We start from the raw sequence: 21,826 nt of genomic DNA, 5'->3' as shown, positions 1-21,826 counted from the left end.
TTAGGCTAGACATCTACAGATTTTTGCACCAACTAGAGTTACCATAGAAGACTACTTTCACAAGAAAGACAACCTTTGAGTGCGCATTTACAACTGATTTTGTTAAATATAAGACACTTTGCAGCTATTGAATTCTAATTAGGAACTATTAATATAGAATCACAATTTTTAGAACATGGATGAAAAATAAAACTAATATTGTGGCAAACTTTAACTAAATGTAAATAAATTTATAAATTACCTGTCAGATGTCTTAAAAGTCAAATTGGAGTTCTAGCCAGGCCTTGTTGAGTATTTATTAAGGACATGAGGACATCAGTGGTAGTAAACCTCTCTGCTTGCACTCAATAACTCAAAAAAAAACTAATTGATATTGCATACATAAACGCAACGCATTAACTTCCTATTCTCATCCCCTACGTATTTCATATTTGCCAAAAGAAATGGCAGAAACAGATTTAAAGTGTGAGGAACTGAAAGAAAAGGAAGCTAACAAAAGGCTATCGTTGGAATTCTACAACCGTGTCCCTCACTGCTGCCAAGAATCAACCAATAAAAAGACATTGAATGAGACATGCTAGCTATAAAATGCTTCAGTGCACCAGCGATAACCTCATATGCAAAAAGCAGTTACTTAGATTTCTTTTGTATTTCAGAAACTCTTTGGCCCATAATTTTACAAACAGCTTCCTCTTCTGACTGAAGAAACTTTAAAGCAGGGTGAACTTTGAGATCGCCAATTACCACCTTCTGACCCACATCCAACTCACTTAAATCCACGTCAATATATGGGGGAATAATGTCGGCAGGGCACAAGAACTTAACAGTCCTTTTGATGGTATTCAAAGAAGCACCTGCCAAATTTGTGAAATGATTAATAACTCAACAAAGTAAAACATTATAAACACAACACAACAACAAACTAAACAAAATGTTTTCAGAAGTAGGTGTCAAGCAAAGAGCAAAAAATGTTGAATAATGAATTAAGAACCATTCAAGTTGCATCATCTAATCTTACATTTGAATCATTTGACAGAACTGATGTTCTACTCATAAATTATAACTGCCCGGAGGAACCAAATTGTTCTTAAACTGAGTGAGTGAGTAAACATTTATACAAGTACACAACAGTTGACTACAACTTACAAGGCAGTAACAGCAGATCAGTTTTACTTTAGGAATACCAGATAATTAACAGGTCATTATTAAGAAAACAAGTCAATTGAATTATAATAAAGGAGAACAAGAACAGAAAGAACAAAAAAATAGACGCATAATTGGCATGTCTAGTAGTAGTTGTACTCATAAATTTGCTCCAGTTGAATTCAAGATAAAAAAAGAGAACCGGTGTTCAAGATCATTTGGACTATAAAAAAATACATATGTTAAAATACCAAATGCCCATATCATCATTACCATAAGAAACTATCAATCAGATTAAAACAGCACACACTAAAAAGAATAAAATTACAAAAGCATCCATTTCACCCAATACAGACATTATAAAGGATAAGCTTCAAAAACTGGCTTGTTAATAGGAGACTATTCTTCATAAAGAGCAGTACATCAATAAAAGTAAGGTTACTTGATACCTAATGACCTAGTAGTCATCGGTTTATTGGTTTCAATTACAAAAGCAGCCTCTCCACTCCAACCTTACCATTGTAGGAGCCTCGTGTACACTTGACCATAATACAACTCAGCCTGAAGACCTATTTATCTACCAATACCAACTATCATCAGCAAAAAGATCTTCCATGCTCCACAGCACTTAGCCACACTTTGGTATACATGCCACATGAACAGACATCAGAACTCAAAATTCTAACAAAAAAAAGTCTATCACAGTCACCACTTAGCATGAAGCCTACTACCTATCCAACCCAGTAGATTTTCCTAGCCAAATTGATAGAGTTTGGTGATGATAATTAGGTTTACAATATCCTATGAAACGTTAACCAGAAAATTCTCTCCTAGCCTAAAAAAGTTATGATACATGATAGACAGTTCAAGCAGAATAATTTACACATACAACAAAAAAGTTGATACAAATGATTAAGAGATGTCAAACTGCATGTGAAAATCATAAAGTTCTCCATATTTTGGTAAAGTTCTCCATAAACAGTTATAGAAAACAAAGTAAGATAAAATAAATTGAACTTTTCATTTAAGATAAAATCAACTTATGTAGGTCACGAGATGATGAAAAAAACTGTACATAAGGTGAGTTTAACTAACAGGAGAATCTAAATTAATTTTACCTTTTTAATTACTACTATAGAAAAAATTATCCGCTCAGACCTTACTTTGTAAGAAAATTAAAGTGCAGAGCAGCGAACCTTTCTTGAGTCCAGGCGATATATCGTCTCCTCTGAAGACAAGAGGAACATCAACTTTCAACAAGGCGTGCGACGGAGCCCTTATAAAGGTCACATTCAACGGGCTATCTGTGCCAGCTTTCAAATGAATCTGCGAAATTCTCAAATGTTCAATACAAACCATAATCAAAACGATGAATATAATACAACTAAAGAGAGAGATGGTACACTGCGAGGCAAGACGCGAACGCTCTCAACGACGTCATCAGAATCTAACTGTGTGCGGACTTCGAGGTGAAAGAGGCGGGAGAGGAAGAAGGACCGGCCGAGGTGGTTGACGAGTTTTCTGATCTGGTCAGTGCGAACGGAGATGAGGCGTTTGTTACCGCCGTGCTGGCCGTCCTCTTGCTCGAAGATGATGCTCGGCACGCGCCCGACGCGTCGCTCCTTGGCGGAAATGTTCTTGCCAGAGTCCGCGCGGGGAACAGCGAGGATCGTCTCATCGTGCTTGGGATCCGGGCGAGGAAAGCCGTCGAGATACGTGAGCGGCTCCGGCTCCGGCTCCGGCGGGTGAAGGATGGCAGCGGCCGCGGATTGGGAGAAGTGGCGGCGGTGCGGGGAGAGTCTAGTGAGGATGTGGCGGTGTAGATACATTGTTTGGAGTGAAGGAATAAAGGGTTTAGAAGGGGTTTGTTTTGTGTTGGGTGCGAAGTGGCTGCGGACCCTTTCTCGGTGATTCACTTGCTGGCTAGCACCTGAACCAAATGGAGTCCTTCACGTGACATACATGTGATCTCAAATCTAATACTAGCTCTTTTCACTCCCAAAAGAAAAAAAATGATGGATTAGGTTACTTGCAGGATTAGCATAAGGTTATTTTTGTTTTTAAAATTATTCTCAGAAACTGAAAATTAGCACCTTAAATTTGAATCATGTAAGATTTAATCTCCAACATGAAAGTTTTAGTAGTTAATGTTTTTTTTAGAAAAATAATTGATATTTTGAGAACCTGTCAAATAGTTCATCTACCATTTTTTTATTAAAAGTTATCAAAAATTTATTCTAAACTAACATTTTCGAATTTCCCTTACTCATCTGTTTATTCACTTTTCCTACAAAATCTAATCTCTGATGCTCTCCCTTTTTTTGCAGATCAAGCTTTATTTCCTTCCATTCCATAACCTCTATAGTCACTTTCTATGGGGGGAGATGGGTAAAGAATTTTATTTTTTTAAAATATGCATATAAATTATATTTTTAAATAAAAATGTATAATCTTATAATTTCTAAAAAAAAATCAATATTTTATTTTCTCTTATAGTGTTATAATTTAATAAAAAAATGTGTTAAATTTTAAAAAATAATGGTTCATGTTATAAAATACTTGTGTTGAATGTCTTAGTAAAATTATTTTTTTAAAAGTACATTTAGCTTTGTATTCATACAAATCTTCACCATGCATCAATATATGAATGCACAACTTCAAATTCAAAAATTAAACTTGTTATTTACTTTTTTGTAGATAACAATGCATTATAATTATTTTTATTTTTCATCTTTTAGTTTTAAACATAATTTCTGTAAATCAATTATGTGCTTTTAATTTGTTTTCATATTTTTAATCTTGCATTCCACATTCCTTAAAATATATTTTTCTTATACTATATAAATTTACATAAATTTAATGTGTAATTGATAACTTAAATATATTTTCACTGCCCCTTAACTCAGTTTTCTTATAAATATTCCAAGTATATAGTTTTGATGTAAAATAGAATTAGTGAAAACAATTGGTAAGCATTATACAACATCAATAGCAGTGTATTAAAAGTTTTAAAACTGTCCAAGAACTCATTTACCAATACAATTTAGTTAATTATAGATTTAATTTCTTTATAAAATAAGAATTTGTTTATTAGTTGAATTTGATTTTGTTTTGAAGAGGAGAAATATGGATGAATTTCTCTTCAAAAGTTACTATGATTAAAATATTCAGACATTTTCATTTCCACCACCGAATCACCTCTAAAACCCTCAAACAATGTCAATGCTAATGCTAAAGCAAACTACTCTTGCTACCAATTAAGGGAGGCTCAACAACCTTCAACACAAACATATATGTCAACAATTTTATAGGGAGACACTTAATAGAAGCAATTAATAAAGATGAAGTGTAACAAACATTACACTCTACTACAACAATTAGAAAAAACAATAAAATAATGGCAAAAAATTAAGCAATGACAGTAAATTTAGCAAGATTGCCCAGGCTTTGCGGTTTGAAAAATGCAGGCAAACTAAAAAACTATCTACAGCGTATCGTTGCATTGGTCAGCAAACGATCCTAAATTCCTACCTAGATCAGTATTCCCATTGCTCCCTAACTCACTATTTCTGCTGATTAGTACATTATAATATATTCTCCAGTCATTGCCAATTAAAAATCCTAAATCCACTTCCACTTCCTACATCTGCTGAATCCGATTCACTTCCCATTGTCTCGTCTGAGCTCTCACTTGGAAGGACTTTTATCCGGTCTGCATGCTCAACAATCCAATCAGTAAATTCTGGAGAAGCAGCCCATTCTGCTAGAGCCTGCTTAGTGGATTCTCTTGTGAACTCATCCCACTCTTGCTTTGTGAACTTCTTTCTGTTTTGGGTCTTGTGGAAGGTTGAATAATAATCCCGTCCCATATCAGTCCCAGAAGATTGTGATGAAATCCCACGAGATGGTGTTACAACGCCTGCAACAGACAAATGAATCAAATAACATATTCACAGCATTTTTGTTGTAACCAAAATATTTAACCAGAAACTTCAGTTGTTTGAACAATAGTGTTATATCTGACTAATACAAATATTGTACCAAAGTTCATAATAAAAATTGTACCAAAAAATATTTCATAAAAAAGATAAGCAAGCAAAGTACGTTCATCCTTTTGGAATATAGACTGCGGGCCAATTTGAAAACATAATTCAGAGCTGAAAATAAAAAATAAAAAATCCAGCACTGACTGATTTTGTGGCATTTGTTTAATTCATGCCAAAAAATAAATAACTGAATGTGGAAAAGAAAAGGGAAATTTCCAGCATAGGATATCATCAGGTATTCACAAAACAACTAAGTGGAAGAAATTTCCAAAATATTCAGAAGTAGAAAACAACATTCAGAAGAAAATTGGCAACATGTAGCAATCATACATATAAGAAGATTGGAACATGAAACAATACCTCTCACAGGAGAGTCGGTCCATGCAGATCTTTTAGGGCTATTCCACACTTTTCTTTTAGGGCTGCTCCAATGTTTTCCTTTAGGGGTTGACTTGCTAAGGAATTCTGCACGACTTCGTGTTCCTTTCACCCATTGCAGGGAATAGTCATCATTTCCTGAAGTTTCATACCTACATGAAATCGTAAAGGCATACATAGAAGTGAAAAGCTTGAAAGCTTTGAACTTGTTATCTATGACAGGCAATGACAGGAAAAAGATACAAGTAAAATAAGTCCAGCATATGTTAGTAGATCCCACTTTCTCTTTATTCCGTTTTTTTGTTTCCATAGACAGTTATGAAGCTTGAACCTAAGACCTCTACAGTGTTCAACCTTCCAATCAGTGACTATTTCCTACAATATGATTCAATTTTTTTAGATTCTTCAAAAGAAAAATATAAAAATGCATGAAAACATTCAAAATGCCTTATTAACAAATGCTCAGCATTGAGAAAATCCTCCAATCCTTGGACAAAACTACCATGACCAATCAAAAGCAGAACATGCCAAAAACTGCCCTTGCTTTAAAAGTGAAAGGTGAATGAAAACATGCAAATATGGCCAACATGTCCGGCAGACATTATTCTAGACCAAAAAAATAAAATAAAGCAGAAAGAGAAGTCATACTGACCATCCATGAAGCCATTTTGTGGCAGAAAAAAGTTTGCAAACAATTCCACAAGAGATCAAAGCTCCAATTGCTAGAAGAAGATCAAGAGAGCTCTGAAAGAGAAATGAAAATCAGAATAAATAGGGAAATGAACATTATCCTTAAGAGTATGTGGCACTGGCAGACCAAAATGGTAAGATATCACTACGTGAGGGTTTTAATTAACAATAAGTTAAATTTCAACACAAATAAATATATCTATCTCATCACAAACTGAAGTCATCACATCATGGATTCAACAGAATTTAGTATGCAAATCAGGTCCAAGCAGTGGCATTGTTTCCACAATATGCCAATATCACAATTTAACAATCTATAGTGTACACTACTTTTATTTTAAAACTTATCATTGCAGAAATTTTAAAATAATTATAACTGTACTATCTCTGTGTGTAACTTGTTTTCACTATTTTCGGTTGTCAAAATACTCATTCACTACTATATTTCCTTTACTTTTAAAGCAAAAGAAACAGACCGTTTTTCTGTTTATATTATATATTCAATTTTTTTATTATATTATCTTTTGTACTTACAATATTTTGTAATTTTTATTGTATTCTACCTGAATGAACATATAAAATTAGTCCAAAAGCCAAATATTGTATATCTTATTGATTTGTTAAGCTTAATTTACGTTGTAATTTAAAAGTATACCAAACTATAATATAACTCCTTTAAAATATATTTTCAAAGATTAGAAGCAAAAATTAGAATACTTGATGCAAACCAGTAAAATGAGAGTGGTTCCAATGATGCGCATTGCCCATTTAACAAACTGAGCAACCCCAGCATCCACACTACCATCTTCTTTTGAAATAACAAATTTCCTAACAATCCAGTAGCCTAAAGCAGCTCCAGATAGGATGATTCCCAGTATCACAAAAATAGCAACCTGAAAAGCATCAAGGAAAATTAGTTCACAAGAAAATTGAAGATGTCTGATAAACAGGCAATCATTAAAAAGATGGCCAACAGTTGATAATATATGTCCAACAGACAATAAAAGCTGGCCAGCATTCCAGAAATCATTAAAAATTATGCAGCATTAACCAAAGGGACCACAGAAAGAAAGGGGACGAGAGAGTGTGCAAAGGGGTAGGTAAGTGTAAGTGAGTAACCATAGATCAGGGATTAACCATTGATGTTTGGTGAACAGATCAACAAGGACATATAAAAATGATGACATAGTCCCAGAAAACTAAATTATTATACTGGAAAAGACAAGGTCATTTCCACCTCTTTAGCAGCTATTTTCTATAGACCAAAAACTTTTTTAGCTAACCCAAAGACAAATAAATAATATGTAACAAAAGTTATTCTAAATGGACAAAAAAGATAGAACAACATATTTAAATATCAGAAACAAAGTCTTGAACAATTTAAAAGAATGATTCATTATATGTGAAGGTGTGAAGAAAAATCTAACAAAAAGGATCAGAAATACAGACAACTAAATAGTGGTTAGCCATTCAAGATGTTGTCTAATGCACCGATTATATAAAGTAGAAATGGACTGGCATTCTTACTGGATTGTACATCTCTTCACTCATCCCAAGACTCTGAAAAATAGAATTTAAGATCAAGGAGAATTGGTGCAAAAGGAATGATCCAGCTCCAACCTGAAACAACAGAGGTAATAATGTCAAGACCAATAATCTTGCCATGAAACATGAAAATCTGCAAGTGAACAATGGCCAGAAATTAAATCAAACTCACCACTGATCCATATATGGTAAGGTAAAAGAAATTTTTTCTTCCAGTCGGCATTAATTTCATGCCCTACATTATAATAAGAAATTAGTTAAAAACATGTCAAACAATTGAGGAAAATTTGGAAGCAATAACCAAAATGGAATCCATGTGTGATATGAGAGTATTTATATTATCACATACCTGAAAAAGAAGGATTATAATGACAAGAAAGATCCCTATGGCCATCGAAGTGCTATAATAAAACAGAACCCAATTGCTAACAATTGGAGCTGACAACAGCAGTATCAATCCCACTGCAAGAAAAACGAGGCGCCATTGCTGAAAATCTGCAACATATTTTCCAAAATACAAAAATTACCACCAAAAGTATAACAAAAATAAGAGACAACAAAAGAACAATCCCCCATCCCCACCTGCCCAAGTTTTTAAGATGGAACAAACTAACCTTCTTGAAGAGCAACCGTAACAGAATCCAATATTTCTCCATTGATCTTCACATCAACATATCTAGTTTCAAAAGGTGACATAACAGCATTCCAGACCCCTTTCTTTACACTCCTCCACTCATCTTTCTCGCATTGACACCACTCAAGTGCATTATTCCTGAACATAGTTAGTAAATTAGAAATGAGAACCTTGATAAATTAGTTAAAACAATAATAGCGAGAGTGTGCATGCCAAACGTGAAAGTAGCTACAGTGACAACAAAAAAAACAAGGTATAATTGCATTCTCCTCCCCCAATTCTCGATTTCATGAATTTCGTCTCCCCATTTTGTTTGTAAATTTAACCCTCCAAGCATTCTAAATATACAATTGTGATTCACCCATTAACTAAACATCCAATAATTAAAGAAACCTTGACACATGACACACTCGTTTACACTGTCATGTCATGTCAAAGATATTGTGTAGCAAATTAAAGTGGCAGAATCAAATGAAGGGACGAAATTCGCAAAATTGACAAAGTAGAGATCAAAAGTGCAATCAAGCAGAAAATAAATAAAGAAAACTACTCTAATTTTGTTTATACCTGTGAAAACAAACTTCAATTTTGCCATGCAACTTCTCCGGAATCGAAGCGGATGGAACCAAACTAACAAGAAACGAATTAGCAAAGCTCCCCAGTTTCAGTCTCGAGATGCCGGAAACTCGAACACGCTCGCATCGAAAAGCTTCTTTACCACCTTGAGAAACCGAAAAGACGGAAGGCGAAACTTCCAAATTCGGCTTTTCAAGATCCAGACCTGCAGTAATGACCAGCAGTAAGAACATGCATTTGGAAAATCAAGCAAAGAATTCAGAAAACTAAGGTTTATCAGTGGAATTTAAAAGGGGCAGAAGAAACCCTAGGAATTATCAATGTGTTATGAAAATGGTGTTAGAGAGAGAGAGAGTGATTCTGACCTTTGAGAGTGAGAGGGTTATTAAGGGGATTGGAGAGTGAAGAAGAGAAGAAGGAGAAGAAAAAGAGGAGAAGAAGGAAGAGAGAAGAAGAGAAGAACGATCCCATTGAAATTGATTGGGAGCCTCTGAAGCGAGACTCTCCACACCGCGCTCTTATTCGATTATTATTTCCGTTGTTGTTAGTCACAAGACATGCTTTGATTTGTTTATATATACTAGTAACGTGTTTTGCATTTTTTTTATTATTATTTATAATATTTATATATATATATTATGTTTAATATTTAAATTCATATTTTTTATAAAAAACATAACAAATAAACTAAATAATAAAAAAGATAAAAATTATATTTTTTAATAGAAATAAAGAGATAAAAAAAATTATTAAACTGTTGGTATAAATATAAAACACTTTTTAATTTTTATTAAATATTGTGAATATGTGAGTTTTTATTATTAAATAAGTAAAGAATTTCAGAAGTGATGAAAATAAATTTGGTAAACTAGAAATATTATTTTTAAATATTGAAATCAATTGAATTAATTATTTGTATTTTTAACAGGGGTGCGTTGTTTGAAGGCGAAAATGGTTTTCTCTTTTACGCGTTTTACGCGGGGAACTGATTTTGGAAATACGTAGAGCATACGTAACGTTAAGGTATTATACAAGCCCTTGCTCTTTTCAAAATTATTGCACATAATTACTACCTCCTTTCATTTTAAGCTTTTTTTATGAAAATTAAGAAATATAATAAATGTATTTAGTTGTAGTAAAATATTTATAATTTGTTATATCATAGTGGAGATCAGATAAACAGTTTGGATAAGAGTCTAAACGATAAAAAAAAATATTGATTTGAACAATTAAAACAGAAAGAAAAATCGTTGGAAATGTGACCTTTGGTAAACAGGTTAATAATAAAATTACTCACGAGATTTTTTGTGGTATAAAAATATTTAATCTAGAATGTTTATGCAAGAAGCAGCTTTGGAAACGGTACCGGACAAGAGTTCGGTCTTTGGTCTTGGACCAGTTACTATTCGGTTCTCGGGTAGGGTAGATGTCAGCTTGGCCATTGATCTAAAGTTAAGGTAGCGGTGTTTGGCCTGTTTGGTTAATGAGCCTAGTTTTCTAATGATGTTAGATGATTTAAATTCAAGTTGCATGTGTTTAAAGATAAAATATAAAGAGATATTTTATAAAGATATAAGATAAAATATAAAGAGATATTTTTGTTGAACCAAGTGGTGTTCAATGTTTTGAAAAATCTAAATCCTTTGAAGGATGATGAAGCCTCTGCTTTGCTTGATGCTGCTGTGCTGGTTTAAGCTTTGTTCTGGGGTAGTTTAATGTTGTAATCAACCCTTAGATTAAATCTCAAAGCAATTAGCATCTCAATTTTAACAAAGCAAAATATTTTTCAAACTAAGTTGAAACAACCGATTGTTTTGTCGAAACAACCCATTGTTTACACTTAGGTGTTTTGAGAAAGTTTGAAAACTGTTTTTGAATGGTGAATTTTGTTAAGTAACAAAACAACCGATTGATTCGAGGAAACAATCGATTGTTTGTTTTAAAACCATAACAGAAAAACTGTTTTCTTTGACTGAGCTGTAAATGCTTTAACCGAATACGCTCCAGTCATTAAATGCTTTGACCAATCTATTTTAAATGCAATTAAGAGTTTGTTAAGATTTGATAACAAACTATATTCTTAGATATATTCTGAAAAACTGTTTTTGATGTTTTAAGTATCTTGAAACAAAGTTTTGATCTAAGAGTTTTTCAAAGAGTTCTGAGATTGCTTAAGAGTTGAGAGATTGATCAAGGTGCTGAATAGTATTCTACTTGTATTGATTTCAGATATTCATCTGTAACAAGTGTAATCTTTGTAAACTGCTGAACAATTCATGTGTGTGTTTTGCTGAGATTGGTTGTGTGTTCTTGAGGTGTTCAAGATCAGCAATCTTAGTGTTGGCCAAGGAGAGTGTGTTTCTTGAGGTGTTCAAGGTCATTCTCTTGGTTGTGGTGTAAGTGATCAAGTGGTGATTGCTTAGTGGATATCCTCAGGGTTTCTGAGAAGACTGGATGTAGCTCTGGATTGGAGTGAACCAGTATAAACAACTGTGTACAATTTCTCTATCCCTATCTCTTTAATTCAGTTTTGATATTTTGGAACTGGTATAAACAACCGATTGTTTTTCCAGCTTTGTGCTTTTGCTATTTGTTTTGGAAAAGCTGAATCCTTAATCAAGGTTCTATCAAAGAATTTTCATTCTAAGTTTAAAAGTTTTAAAAAATCCTTCTTAAACAATTCACCCCCCCTCTCGTTTAAGGCCATATATTCTAACAATTGGCATCAAGAGCTTGGTTCTTGAAAGTTATTCAAGTTGATCTAAAAATCTTTTTTCTATGGCTGGAAAACTATCTTTTGAGGAGGGTGCTTCAATCTACAAACCACCTTTATTCTGTGGATTGAATTATAAGTTTTGGGAAGCAAGAATGAAAATCTTTATTGAATCCATTGATCAAAGAATTTGGGACTCAATTGAGAATGGTCCTTACATTCCAAAGTTCAAAAAGGAAAATGATTTCTTTACAAAACCTTTGTCCAAATGGACAGATGATGAATGTAAGATGGCTCAGCTTGATAAGTCTGCTCAAAATATTATAGCTTCTGCACTAGAAACTAATGAATTTTTCAGAATATCAAAGTGCAAAACTGCTAAGGAAATGTGGGAGACACTCAAGGCTGCTCATGAACCAAAGGAAGCAATGACAAAGAGTCAAGCAAGAAGAAAGAAAAGGCAAAACAAGAAAAGCCTCAATCTTTGCTTAATGGCCAGAAGGGAGGATGACTCATGTAGTGTAAGTTCATCAAACTCTTCAAACTCTGAAAATTATGGTCAATTGCTTCAAGCCTTTCAAGAAACTCATGAAGAAGCCAACCGATTGGCTCTCGAACAATCGATTGAAAGAAAAGAATAACCGGCTTGAAAACAGAGTAAAGGCACTGGAAGAGGATTTAGAAAATTCAAAAATGGATTTTGAAAATCTGGAAATCATTTACAAAAACTCCTCTTGCAAATGTGATACTCTAGTTTGTGAAAATTGCGAAAATCTTGAAAAGAAGGTCCATTATCTTGTTAAAACAATGGATAAGCTTTCTAAAGGCCAATCTAACTTTGAGAGTGTGCTAGCATCTCAAAATTGTGTTTTTGGAAAATCTGGATTGGGTTTTAATCCACAAAACAAGCAAGATAGATTTTCAAAATCATTTTCGAAAATGCCAGAAAAACAATCAATTGGACCATCGAAACAACCGATTGTTACATGCTTCTATTGCATGAAAAGAGGTCATTCTGTGCGATTCTGTAAAATCAGAAAACATGTTGTTCCTAAAGGGCTTATGAAGTGGATTCCCAAGAAAAATAAAGCTTGTTTTGATGAGTATAAACCAGATGGACCCACATTCATAAGGGGACCAAACCTATGTACTTGAAAATCTTTTTTGTAGGACATCTTGGAGGAAAGAAAACAACTTTGGTACTTGGACAGTGGATGCTCCAAGCATATGACAGGGGACAAATCAAAGTTCCTGAGAATATCCTTCAAGCAAGAGGGTCATGTCACCTATGGAGACAACAACAAAGGAAGAATTCTTGGAAGAGGATCCATAGGAGATGAAAGCATCTTGGTGATTCATGATGTGCTCTTTGTTGAAGGCCTAAAGCATAATCTTCTGAGTATTAGCCAACTATGTGACAAGGGGTATCAAGTGATGTTCAAGACAAACACATGTGAAATCTGTCTACCCAGCACCAAAGAGGTACACTTGGACTTTGTTCTTGGAATCAAAGAGTGATGCCTTTGCTGCATTCAAAAAGCTAGCAAGAAGGCTTCAAAACACAAAGAACAGCAACATAGGCTCCATAAGGAGTGACCATGGAGGAGAATTCCAAAATGAGAAGTTTGCAAAGTTCTGTGAGAAGTTGGGGATTCTACATAATTTCTCTGCTCCAAGAACACCACAACAAAATGGAGTTGTAGAGAGGAAGAACAAATCTCTTGAAGAGCTTGCAAGGACAATGCTTAGTGAGTCATCACTTCCTAAGTATTTTTGGACAGATGCAGTGAGCACCTATTGTTATGTGATGAATAAGGTGCTTATAAGGCCCATTTTGAAGAAAACTCCATATGAACTTTTCAATGGAAGGAAGCCTAACATCAGTCACCTCAAAGTCTTTGGTTGTAGCTGTTTCGTTCTCAACAATGGAAAGGAAAGCTTGGGAAAGTTTGATGAGAAAGCTGACCTTGGCATTTTCATTGGTTACTCTCTCACAAGCCATGCATATAGAGTCTACAACAAAAGGTTGATGACTGTAGAAGAATCAGTTCATGTAGTCTTTGATGAGGTAGATCGCAGAATCAGTAAGAACCCAAAGATCAGTGCTGAGGAAGACGAACAGAGCATCAGTTTGGAAAAGCTGGATATCTGTGCAGAAAAACAACCAGTTGATTCGCAGAAACAACCGATTGAAATTCTACAACAGAGTGAGCTGCCCAAAGAGTGGAGGATTCCTAGAGATCTGTCAGTGGATAACATCATAGGGCAGATAAAGGAAGGTGTCTCCACACGTAGCTCCATCTCAAACTACTGCAGGCACACAACTTTTGTTTCTCAAATTGAACCAAAGTCAATTGAAGAAGCTCTCAAGGATGAGAAGTGGGTTGAAGCTATGCATGAAGAGCTAAACCAATTTGAAAGAAATAAGGTATGGTTTCTTGTCCCTAAAACTAATGAAATGAATATTATTGGTTCAAAATGGGTTTTCAGGAACAAGCTAGATGAGGATGGAGTGATCACTAGAAACAAAGCAAGGCTAGTTGCCAAAGGCTACAATCAAGAAGAGGGCATAGACTATGGTGAAACCTTTGCTCCTGTGGCTAGATTGGAGGCTGTGAGGTTGCTGCTGGCTTTTGCATGTATAAGTGGTTTTAAACTCTTCCAAATGGATGTAAAGAGTGCCTTCTTGAATGGCTACATCAATGAGGAAGTCTATGTAGATCAACCATCGGGTTTTGAAGATCACAAGTATCCCAACCATGTCTTCAAGTTGAAGAAAGCTTTGTATGGACTGAAACAAGCTCCAAGGCAGTGGTATGAGAGGCTTAGCAACTTTCTGCTATCACATGGTTATGAAAGAGGAATGGTAGACAAGAATCTCTTCATCAAGAAGTCAAATGTAGAAATAATTCTTGTGCAAATCTATGTTGATGACATCATCTTTGGTGCTACACAAGATAGGTTGTGTGAAGAATTTGTGGCTGCAATGAAAAGTGAGTTTGAAATGTCTATGATGGGAGAACTATCTTTCTTTCTTGGATTGCAGGTTAAACAAACAAAGGATGGGATCTTCCTAAGTCAATCAAAGTATTGCAAGGAAATTCTCAAAAAGTTTGAAATGGAGAATTGCAAAGAGGCAAGCACTCCAATGCCATCAAGCTGCTACATGGATGCAGATGCTGCTGGAAAGAGTATAGATCAAACAAAATACAGAGGTTTGATTGGATCATTGCTTTATCTAACAGCAAGTAGGCCGGACATCATGTTTGCTGTGTGTCTATGTGCAAGATATCAAGCAAATCCTAAAGAGTCACACTTCAAAGCTGCAAAAAGGATTTTGAAATATCTCAAAGGAACATCATCTGTAGGACTATGGTATCCTTCTCATTCTCCAATACATTTAATTGGTTATTCAGATTCTGATTTTGCAGGTTGCAAGCTAGATAGAAAGAGCACAAGTGGCACTTGTCACCTTCTTGGCTCAAGCCTAATCTCATGGCATAGCAAGAAGCAAGCATGTGTTGCTCTCTCTACTGCTGAGGCAGAATATATAGTTGTTGGTAGCTGCTGTGCACAAATCCTATGGCTCAAACAACAACTTGCAGATTTTGGTTTACAAATCAGCAAAGTTCCTTTGATGTGTGATAACACAAGTGCAATAAATCTTACCAAAAATCAAATCCAGCACTCAAGGACCAAACATATTGAAATAAGACATTATTTCATCAGAGATCATGTGCAAAATGGGAACTGTGAAGTAAAGTTTGTAGAGACCAAACTGCAGCTAGCTGACATCTTCACAAAGCCTTTGCCAAAAAAGAGAGGTTTTTCTTCTTGAAAAATGAGTTAGGTATTCTTGATCTTAATAATCTCTCTTAAATCTGTCTTTGATACATGTTAAAGTCTATTTGTGAAGACAAATAGGGGGAGAATTATTGGTTCTTGTATGTCTATTATATGCATAAAATGTTTAAATCTCTGAATATAAAATTGTTTTCTGTTGCTGCTGATAGAAACAACCGATTGTTTCGTGTAAACAACCGATTGTTTATTATGTTTAAAGAGTTGTAATCTAACTTGCTGTTGTAAGAAGCTTTGGATAGTATGAATGCTTTCTCTGCAGGAACTGCTTCAGATTTAATCAGTACAACACAAGCACCAGGGATTTGTCTTCATTAAATAGGGGGAGATTGTTGAACCAAGTGGTGTTCAATGTTTTGAAGAATCCAAATCCTTTGAGGGATGATGAAGCCTCTGCTTTGCTTGATGCTGTTGTGCTGGTTTAAGCTTTGTTCTGGGGTAGTTTAATGTTGTAATCAACCCTTAGATTAAATCTCAAAGCAATTAGCATCTCAATTTTAACAAAGCAAAATATTTTTCAAACTAAGTTGAAACAACCGATTGTTTTGTCGAAACAACCCATTGTTTACACTTAGGTGTTTTGAGAAAGTTTGAAAACTGTTTTTGAATGGTGAATTTTGTTAAGTAACAAAACAACCGATTGATTCGAGGAAACAATCGATTGTTTGTTTTAAAACCATAACAGAAAAACTGTTTTCTTTGACTGAGCTGTAAATGCTTTAACCGAATACGCTCCAGTCATTAAATGCTTTGACCAATCTATTTTAAATGCAATTAAGAGTTTGTTAAGATTTGATAACAAACTATATTCTTAGATATATTCTGAAAAACTGTTTTTGATGTTTTAAGTATCTTGAAACAAAGTTTTGATCTAAGAGTTTTTCAAAGAGTTCTGAGATTGCTTAAGAGTTGAGAGATTGATCAAGGTGCTGAATAGGATTCTACTTGTATTGATTTCAGATATTCATCTGTAACAAGTGTAATCTTTGTAAACTGCTGAACAATTCGCGTGTGTGTTTTGCTGAGATTGGCTGTGTGTTCTTGAGGTGTTCAAGATCAGCAATCTTAGTGTTGGCCAAGGAGAGTGTGTTTCTTGAGGTGTTCAAGGTCATTCTCTTGGTTGTGGTGTAAGTGATCAAGTGGTGATTGCTTAGTGGATATCATCAGGGTTTCTGAGAAGACTGGATGTAGCTCTGGATTGGAGTGAACCAGTATAAACAACTGTGTACAATTTCTCTATCCCTATCTCTTTAATTCAGTTTTGATATTTTGGAACTGGTATAAACAACCAATTGTTTCGCTAAAACAACCGATTGTTTTTCCAGCTTTGTGCTTTTGCTATTTGTTTTGGAAAAACTGAATCCTTAATCAAGGTTCTATCAAAGAATTTTCATTCTAAGTTTAAAAGTTTTAAAAAATCCTTCTTAAACAACTCACCCCCCCTCTCGTTTAAGGTCATATATTCTAACAATTTTATCTGTTTATTGCACGTAAAATACTTGTTAATAGATGTTGTTAACCCTAAAAAGATAGTGAGGTGTATGTATAACAAAATGTGGCCTGTAGTTTAGCACTAAAGGTCATTGGTGCATGTGGCAGGTGATTTTTTGTTAGAGATATAAGATAATGTGCTTATTTTCAGTTAATATTTGTTTATCTCAAGTGCAATTGTTGCATGTGCGATTATAAAAAGAGGCTGAAATCCTAGGTGAAGGTACGTTGTTTTTAGACGCTGTTTTTACACACTACACTGAGAATTATGTTACTTTTGTGAGCCCTTACTGACTTGAGCGTCGGAGTGCAAACGACTGTAAGGACGCCCTCTGTCTCTACAGGTAAAAGCATTCAACAACCAAGAGAAGAATAGATTCCAGAGGGTACAGACAGAGCTTGAACCAGTCACGAGAGTTAACCGACGGCCAAGTCAACTGGCAAGAACAAAAACCATTTTGCACTTGAAGACTTTTTTCTTTGCTTAGGAGATTTGAAGTATTTCTTTAGTTGAAAAATATAAGAGAAAAAAATAAATAAATAATTTTACATTACTTCATCTTAACCATTAAAAAATTTAAAAGTTCTATTAAAAAATAAGTTTTAAGATTTTTTAATGTCCACTTTTAATAAAAATTCAAGTATTTTTTTATTTATTTTTCTAAATAATTACCTTAAGTATTATTTTGCACACTAGTTTTTTTTTTTAAATTGTATTCATTTATATAATTAAGAAATATTGTTATAAATCACAGCATCTTAAATAGACTCTAAACAATAAGAAAATATTCAATACTAAACAGTGAAGTGAATTGGTATAATTTTTTAAAATAATTTTCTAATTAAAATATCTTAAAGCACTATTAAGGAATTATAATTTTTCTAAGAATATAGAAAGAAGTATAAGAGGGATAAAGAAAGAAATATTGGATAAAAAAAATTTAGACCGTTATATCTTAAAGCTACTATTTCCACTATCTTGAAATGTTTAGATTGTGATTAGAGTACACACATGAAACATGAAATTACACTCAATTTTTTGAACCATTCTCAAAAGAAAATACTAAATAATATAGATATATTATACAACTAATACACCAAATAAATGTATTACAATAAGTTACAAGATTTAAGAAAAATATCATCTTGATGGATCACAAAGATTTAAATTAATGATAAGCTAGAAAAAAAATCTCCAAAACAACATTGAAATTGATCTTATAGTAAAAGTAGTATTTTCATAAAATTTAAAGCTTCTTGAAGAGTTTGTTGCAAGTAATAGCTTTTGAAAGTAATTGTTATGTTTAAAGGAAACCATAAAACCTTTTATGAAAAAACATAACATATATGAACTTAATTATGTTAACTAATATTATAACTAATAATAAATTATTTTGTTTAAACTATAACAATATAATATATTATGTTTCCACTTAATCGATTATTTGCACACTAAAGTTTATACATTTGAAAAAAATAATTGATTATTCTAAAATATAACCAATTATCAACACAGTAAAAAATTTAAAACTACTAAAATCTTAATCAATTATGTATAAAGATAATTTATTGACTACAAAAGCAATTATTTTGGAAAACATGAATAATCAACACATAATCGATTATACAAGTAAAAGTGAGATGTTTTGTCATGTAAGTAAAATGGTAGTTCAATACCAAGAGGAAAGATGAGTTGGTGTTTTAAACTTCTATTAATAAATTTAGAAAACTTTTCTTAAAAAAATTATTTAGCAATATGATTCTTGCTAGAATAAATAAAAAATATATATTCAAAATACAAGAACAAGAGATACTGAGATGGGTCATAGACTAGTTTGACTCAATTAATTCTACATCCAATACCAATCAATTCAATCCTAGAGTGATTGTTTCCACTATCTTGAAATATTTAGATTACAATTACAAATCACATTTCAAACATGCAATCACAATAAAGACAATACACTTAAGATTTGTTGAGCAACCCTCAAGATAAATTACCAAAATGCAAACACACACTACAAACAATATACCAACAAATTGTATTTCAGAATTCACAAAAGATACAAGAAAGTTATCACATGACTAATATTGATTAAAGAATAAGAAAACTAGTTCATCAAAATAACCTTGTGTTAGAATATATGGCTTTAAACTAAATGGGGGGTAAATTGTTTAAAAAGGGTTTTCGAAAACTTTTAAGCCAAGAATGAAATTACTTCGAGAAACAAATGATAAGGAATTCAGTTTGCCAAAACACAAAGCAAAAATAACAGCACCAGAAAAACAATCGGTTGTTTATACCAGTTCACAAATATTGAAATTGAATTTAAAGAGTTTAAGGATAGAGAGAATGCACACAAATGTTTATACTGGTTCACTTTAAACCAGAGCTACATCCAGTCTTCTCAGAAACCACTGAGGAATTCCACTAAGCAATCAAACCTAGATCACTTACAACACAACCAAGAAAGTGACTTTGATCCCCTCAAGACACACACTTCTCTTGGCCAACACACCAACACTAAGAATGCTGATCTTGATCCCCTTAAGAACACACAACACTTCTTAGCAACCACATAAAGATTATTGTTTAACAAATACAAGGATTACACTTGTTACAGAAACAAATCTAAAATCAATACAAGCAGAAATCCTATCTCATAGACTTTGATCAATCTCAATCTCTAAGCAATCTCAACTTTTCAAAATCTCAAAATCTACATTGTTAAAACTCAAATTTGTTTTTCTGAATATATGAAAGATGATGTTTGTTATCAAATCTTAACAAACTATTAATTGCATTTAAAGATTGGTCAAAGCATTAAAAACTGGAGCGTAAACAGTTAAAAAATCATTTAATGCTCAATCAAAGCACAAAACAGTTTTTCTGTTATGGTACCAAAACAAACAATCGGTTGTTTCCTTGAATCAATCGGTTGTTTTGGTTTTAACAGCTCAACCATTTGAAAAACAGTTTTCAACCTTTTCTAAAAATATTTAAGTATAAAACAATCGGTTGTTTCGACAAAACAATCGGTTGTTTTTCACTTAATTTGAAAAACACTTTTCTTTTAAAAAGATTGAGAATGCCTATGCTTTGGATTCAATCAAAGAGTGGATTACATACACAATCTACCCCATATCCTATCTAGGACAACTCAGCAACAGCAAGCACAGCCTAGCCTTCAACATCCTTCAAAGGGTTTGGATTCTTCAAAGCTTGAACACTACTTGGTTCAACAATCTCCCCCTATTTGATGAAGACAAATCCCTGATGCTTGTGTTGTATCTGATTGAATCTGAAGCAGTTCCTGCAAGATACAGTTTTAAGCAAAGCATAAAACTTCTGATATTTGGTTAGCACATAAACAAATACAGAAATTCAGAGCATAATATTAGAGTAAACAACAAACAAATATAGGAGCAAAAACCTATGAGGTTTCACTCATACAAACTGTTTTGCAGAGAAAAAGAAATAAAAACTGAAACCAAACACACAACATATATCTCCCCCTATTTGTTTTCACAAATAGACAAAAAGAATAGATGAAAAAGATAATTGTTCTTAATACATCAGATTTAAAACAACAACAGCAGAAAAAAAAAATAGAAAACTGATACAATCACCAAAAACAATCAGTTGTTTCGATACACCAACCGGTTGTTTTCTCTTCATTCATCATCATCAACATATTGAAGATCAAAGATTTGGTTCTGAACTGCCTCAATCTGTTCATCTAGGGTCATGAAGCGTGCATCCATGCTGTCAAACCTGTCATCAATCCTCTGGAAATTGCTGACACATAGATCATGGAGATTCCTTAGATTCTCCGCAAAGCTATCAAGCCTTTCAACCATGAGTCTTTCAAAAGAAAACATGTTTTGCATTCTTTCTTCTTGATTTCTAACACCAACACTAGGTCCAGCATCTTGATGTGCTTCAGGTAGATCTTCATGTTGAAAATCCATATCTGCAGCATGTTCATCTTGTTCATGATCAGCAGCAGCACTAGATGAGGCTCCAAAGTCACCATCTTTCTTAATCCATTTGCCACCTACTTTGTTTAAACCCATTTTGCTCATTGCCTTTTGCATGTGCTCTTTGATGATGTGGATCCAATTAATTCTGATCTTCTTCATAATGCAGAAGATGTACACCAGATCTTCCTCAGTAAGCACTGAACGATTGCTCCCCCTTGGAGTTAGAATCCAAGTTACAATGAGGGCTAGCAACCTTTCATCAAGCCTTAAGCCACCAACTGAACAAGTCCTAACTTGAGCATTTTGGTTCTTCAAGCAGCTTTTGTAGTATTGGATTTTGTTGAAGTCCTCCACTACTCCAAGGTTCCCCTTGTCGATTCTGAGGCCAGAGTACTTAAGACCAGCTACTGCAGTCCACACATCATATGTGATCTCCATATCTACACCATTTACATGAGAGACAAGGTTGTTTCCCTCAAACTTGAGATTTGTGTAGAAAACTCTTATTAAATCTAGATAGATATTCCCTTTCATCTCCAAGAAATTTCTGAGGGATTGATCTTTGAGGAGCCTTCTGACATTGTCTAGCTTTTGGCTTTTCAGCCAATCAAAGCAAACAACATTGGGTTTGTTTATCTCTTTGGTGCTAGTCTCAAACCTATACCTCTCAATTAGATAATTATCACCAGAAAACCATCCTTCCAGCCTTCCTCCATACCTTACTGCTCTGGTTTTGACTCTCTTTGAGGTGGGAGGAGTTGAGTC

At 33.8% G+C, this 21,826-nt stretch overlaps 2 protein-coding genes across 5 annotated transcripts; both read right to left on the bottom strand.

Moving 5' to 3' along the window:
• Positions 1-209: 209 nt before the first annotated feature.
• On the bottom strand, positions 210-3,121 carry LOC137813870 (Ribosomal protein L25/Gln-tRNA synthetase, anti-codon-binding domain-containing protein). Its single transcript, XM_068616334.1, has 3 exons — positions 2,547-3,121; positions 2,340-2,469; positions 210-854 (listed from the first exon to the last, which is right to left on the bottom strand). Exons 1-3 carry the CDS (start codon positions 2,970-2,972, stop codon positions 631-633), a joined length of 780 nt encoding a protein of 259 aa, XP_068472435.1. The 5' UTR covers positions 2,973-3,121; the 3' UTR covers positions 210-630.
• A 1,314-nt stretch (positions 3,122-4,435) lies between these two features.
• On the bottom strand, positions 4,436-9,567 carry LOC137813869 (guanosine-3',5'-bis (diphosphate) 3'-pyrophosphohydrolase, putative (DUF2215)). 4 transcript variants are annotated; one of them, XR_016520656.1, is made up of 10 exons: positions 9,378-9,558; positions 9,004-9,217; positions 8,417-8,574; positions 8,152-8,297; positions 7,975-8,037; positions 7,785-7,877; positions 6,975-7,150; positions 6,220-6,311; positions 5,550-5,719; positions 4,436-5,062 (listed from the first exon to the last, which is right to left on the bottom strand). XR_016520656.1 is itself a non-coding variant. In XM_068616333.2 (10 exons), the coding sequence occupies exons 1-10, from the start codon at positions 9,481-9,483 to the stop codon at positions 4,746-4,748; spliced, it is 1,524 nt and encodes a 507-aa protein (XP_068472434.2). In that variant the 5' UTR covers positions 9,484-9,567; the 3' UTR covers positions 4,436-4,745. The 4 variants fall into 4 exon arrangements, 1 of the variants encoding a protein (XP_068472434.2); XR_016520657.1 differs by having other exon boundaries at positions 5,550-5,705; XR_016520652.1 differs by having other exon boundaries at positions 5,550-5,705; positions 6,986-7,150.
• Positions 9,568-21,826: the final 12,259 nt, after the last annotated feature.

This window comes from Phaseolus vulgaris, chromosome 1 (genome assembly GCF_051622355.1).
Source record: "Phaseolus vulgaris cultivar YP4 chromosome 1, ASM5162235v1, whole genome shotgun sequence".
Lineage (NCBI taxonomy): Eukaryota > Viridiplantae > Streptophyta > Magnoliopsida > Fabales > Fabaceae > Phaseolus > Phaseolus vulgaris.
The sequence above is the reverse complement of the archived record's forward strand: the minus strand, read 5'-3'. Positions and strand labels throughout refer to the sequence as shown.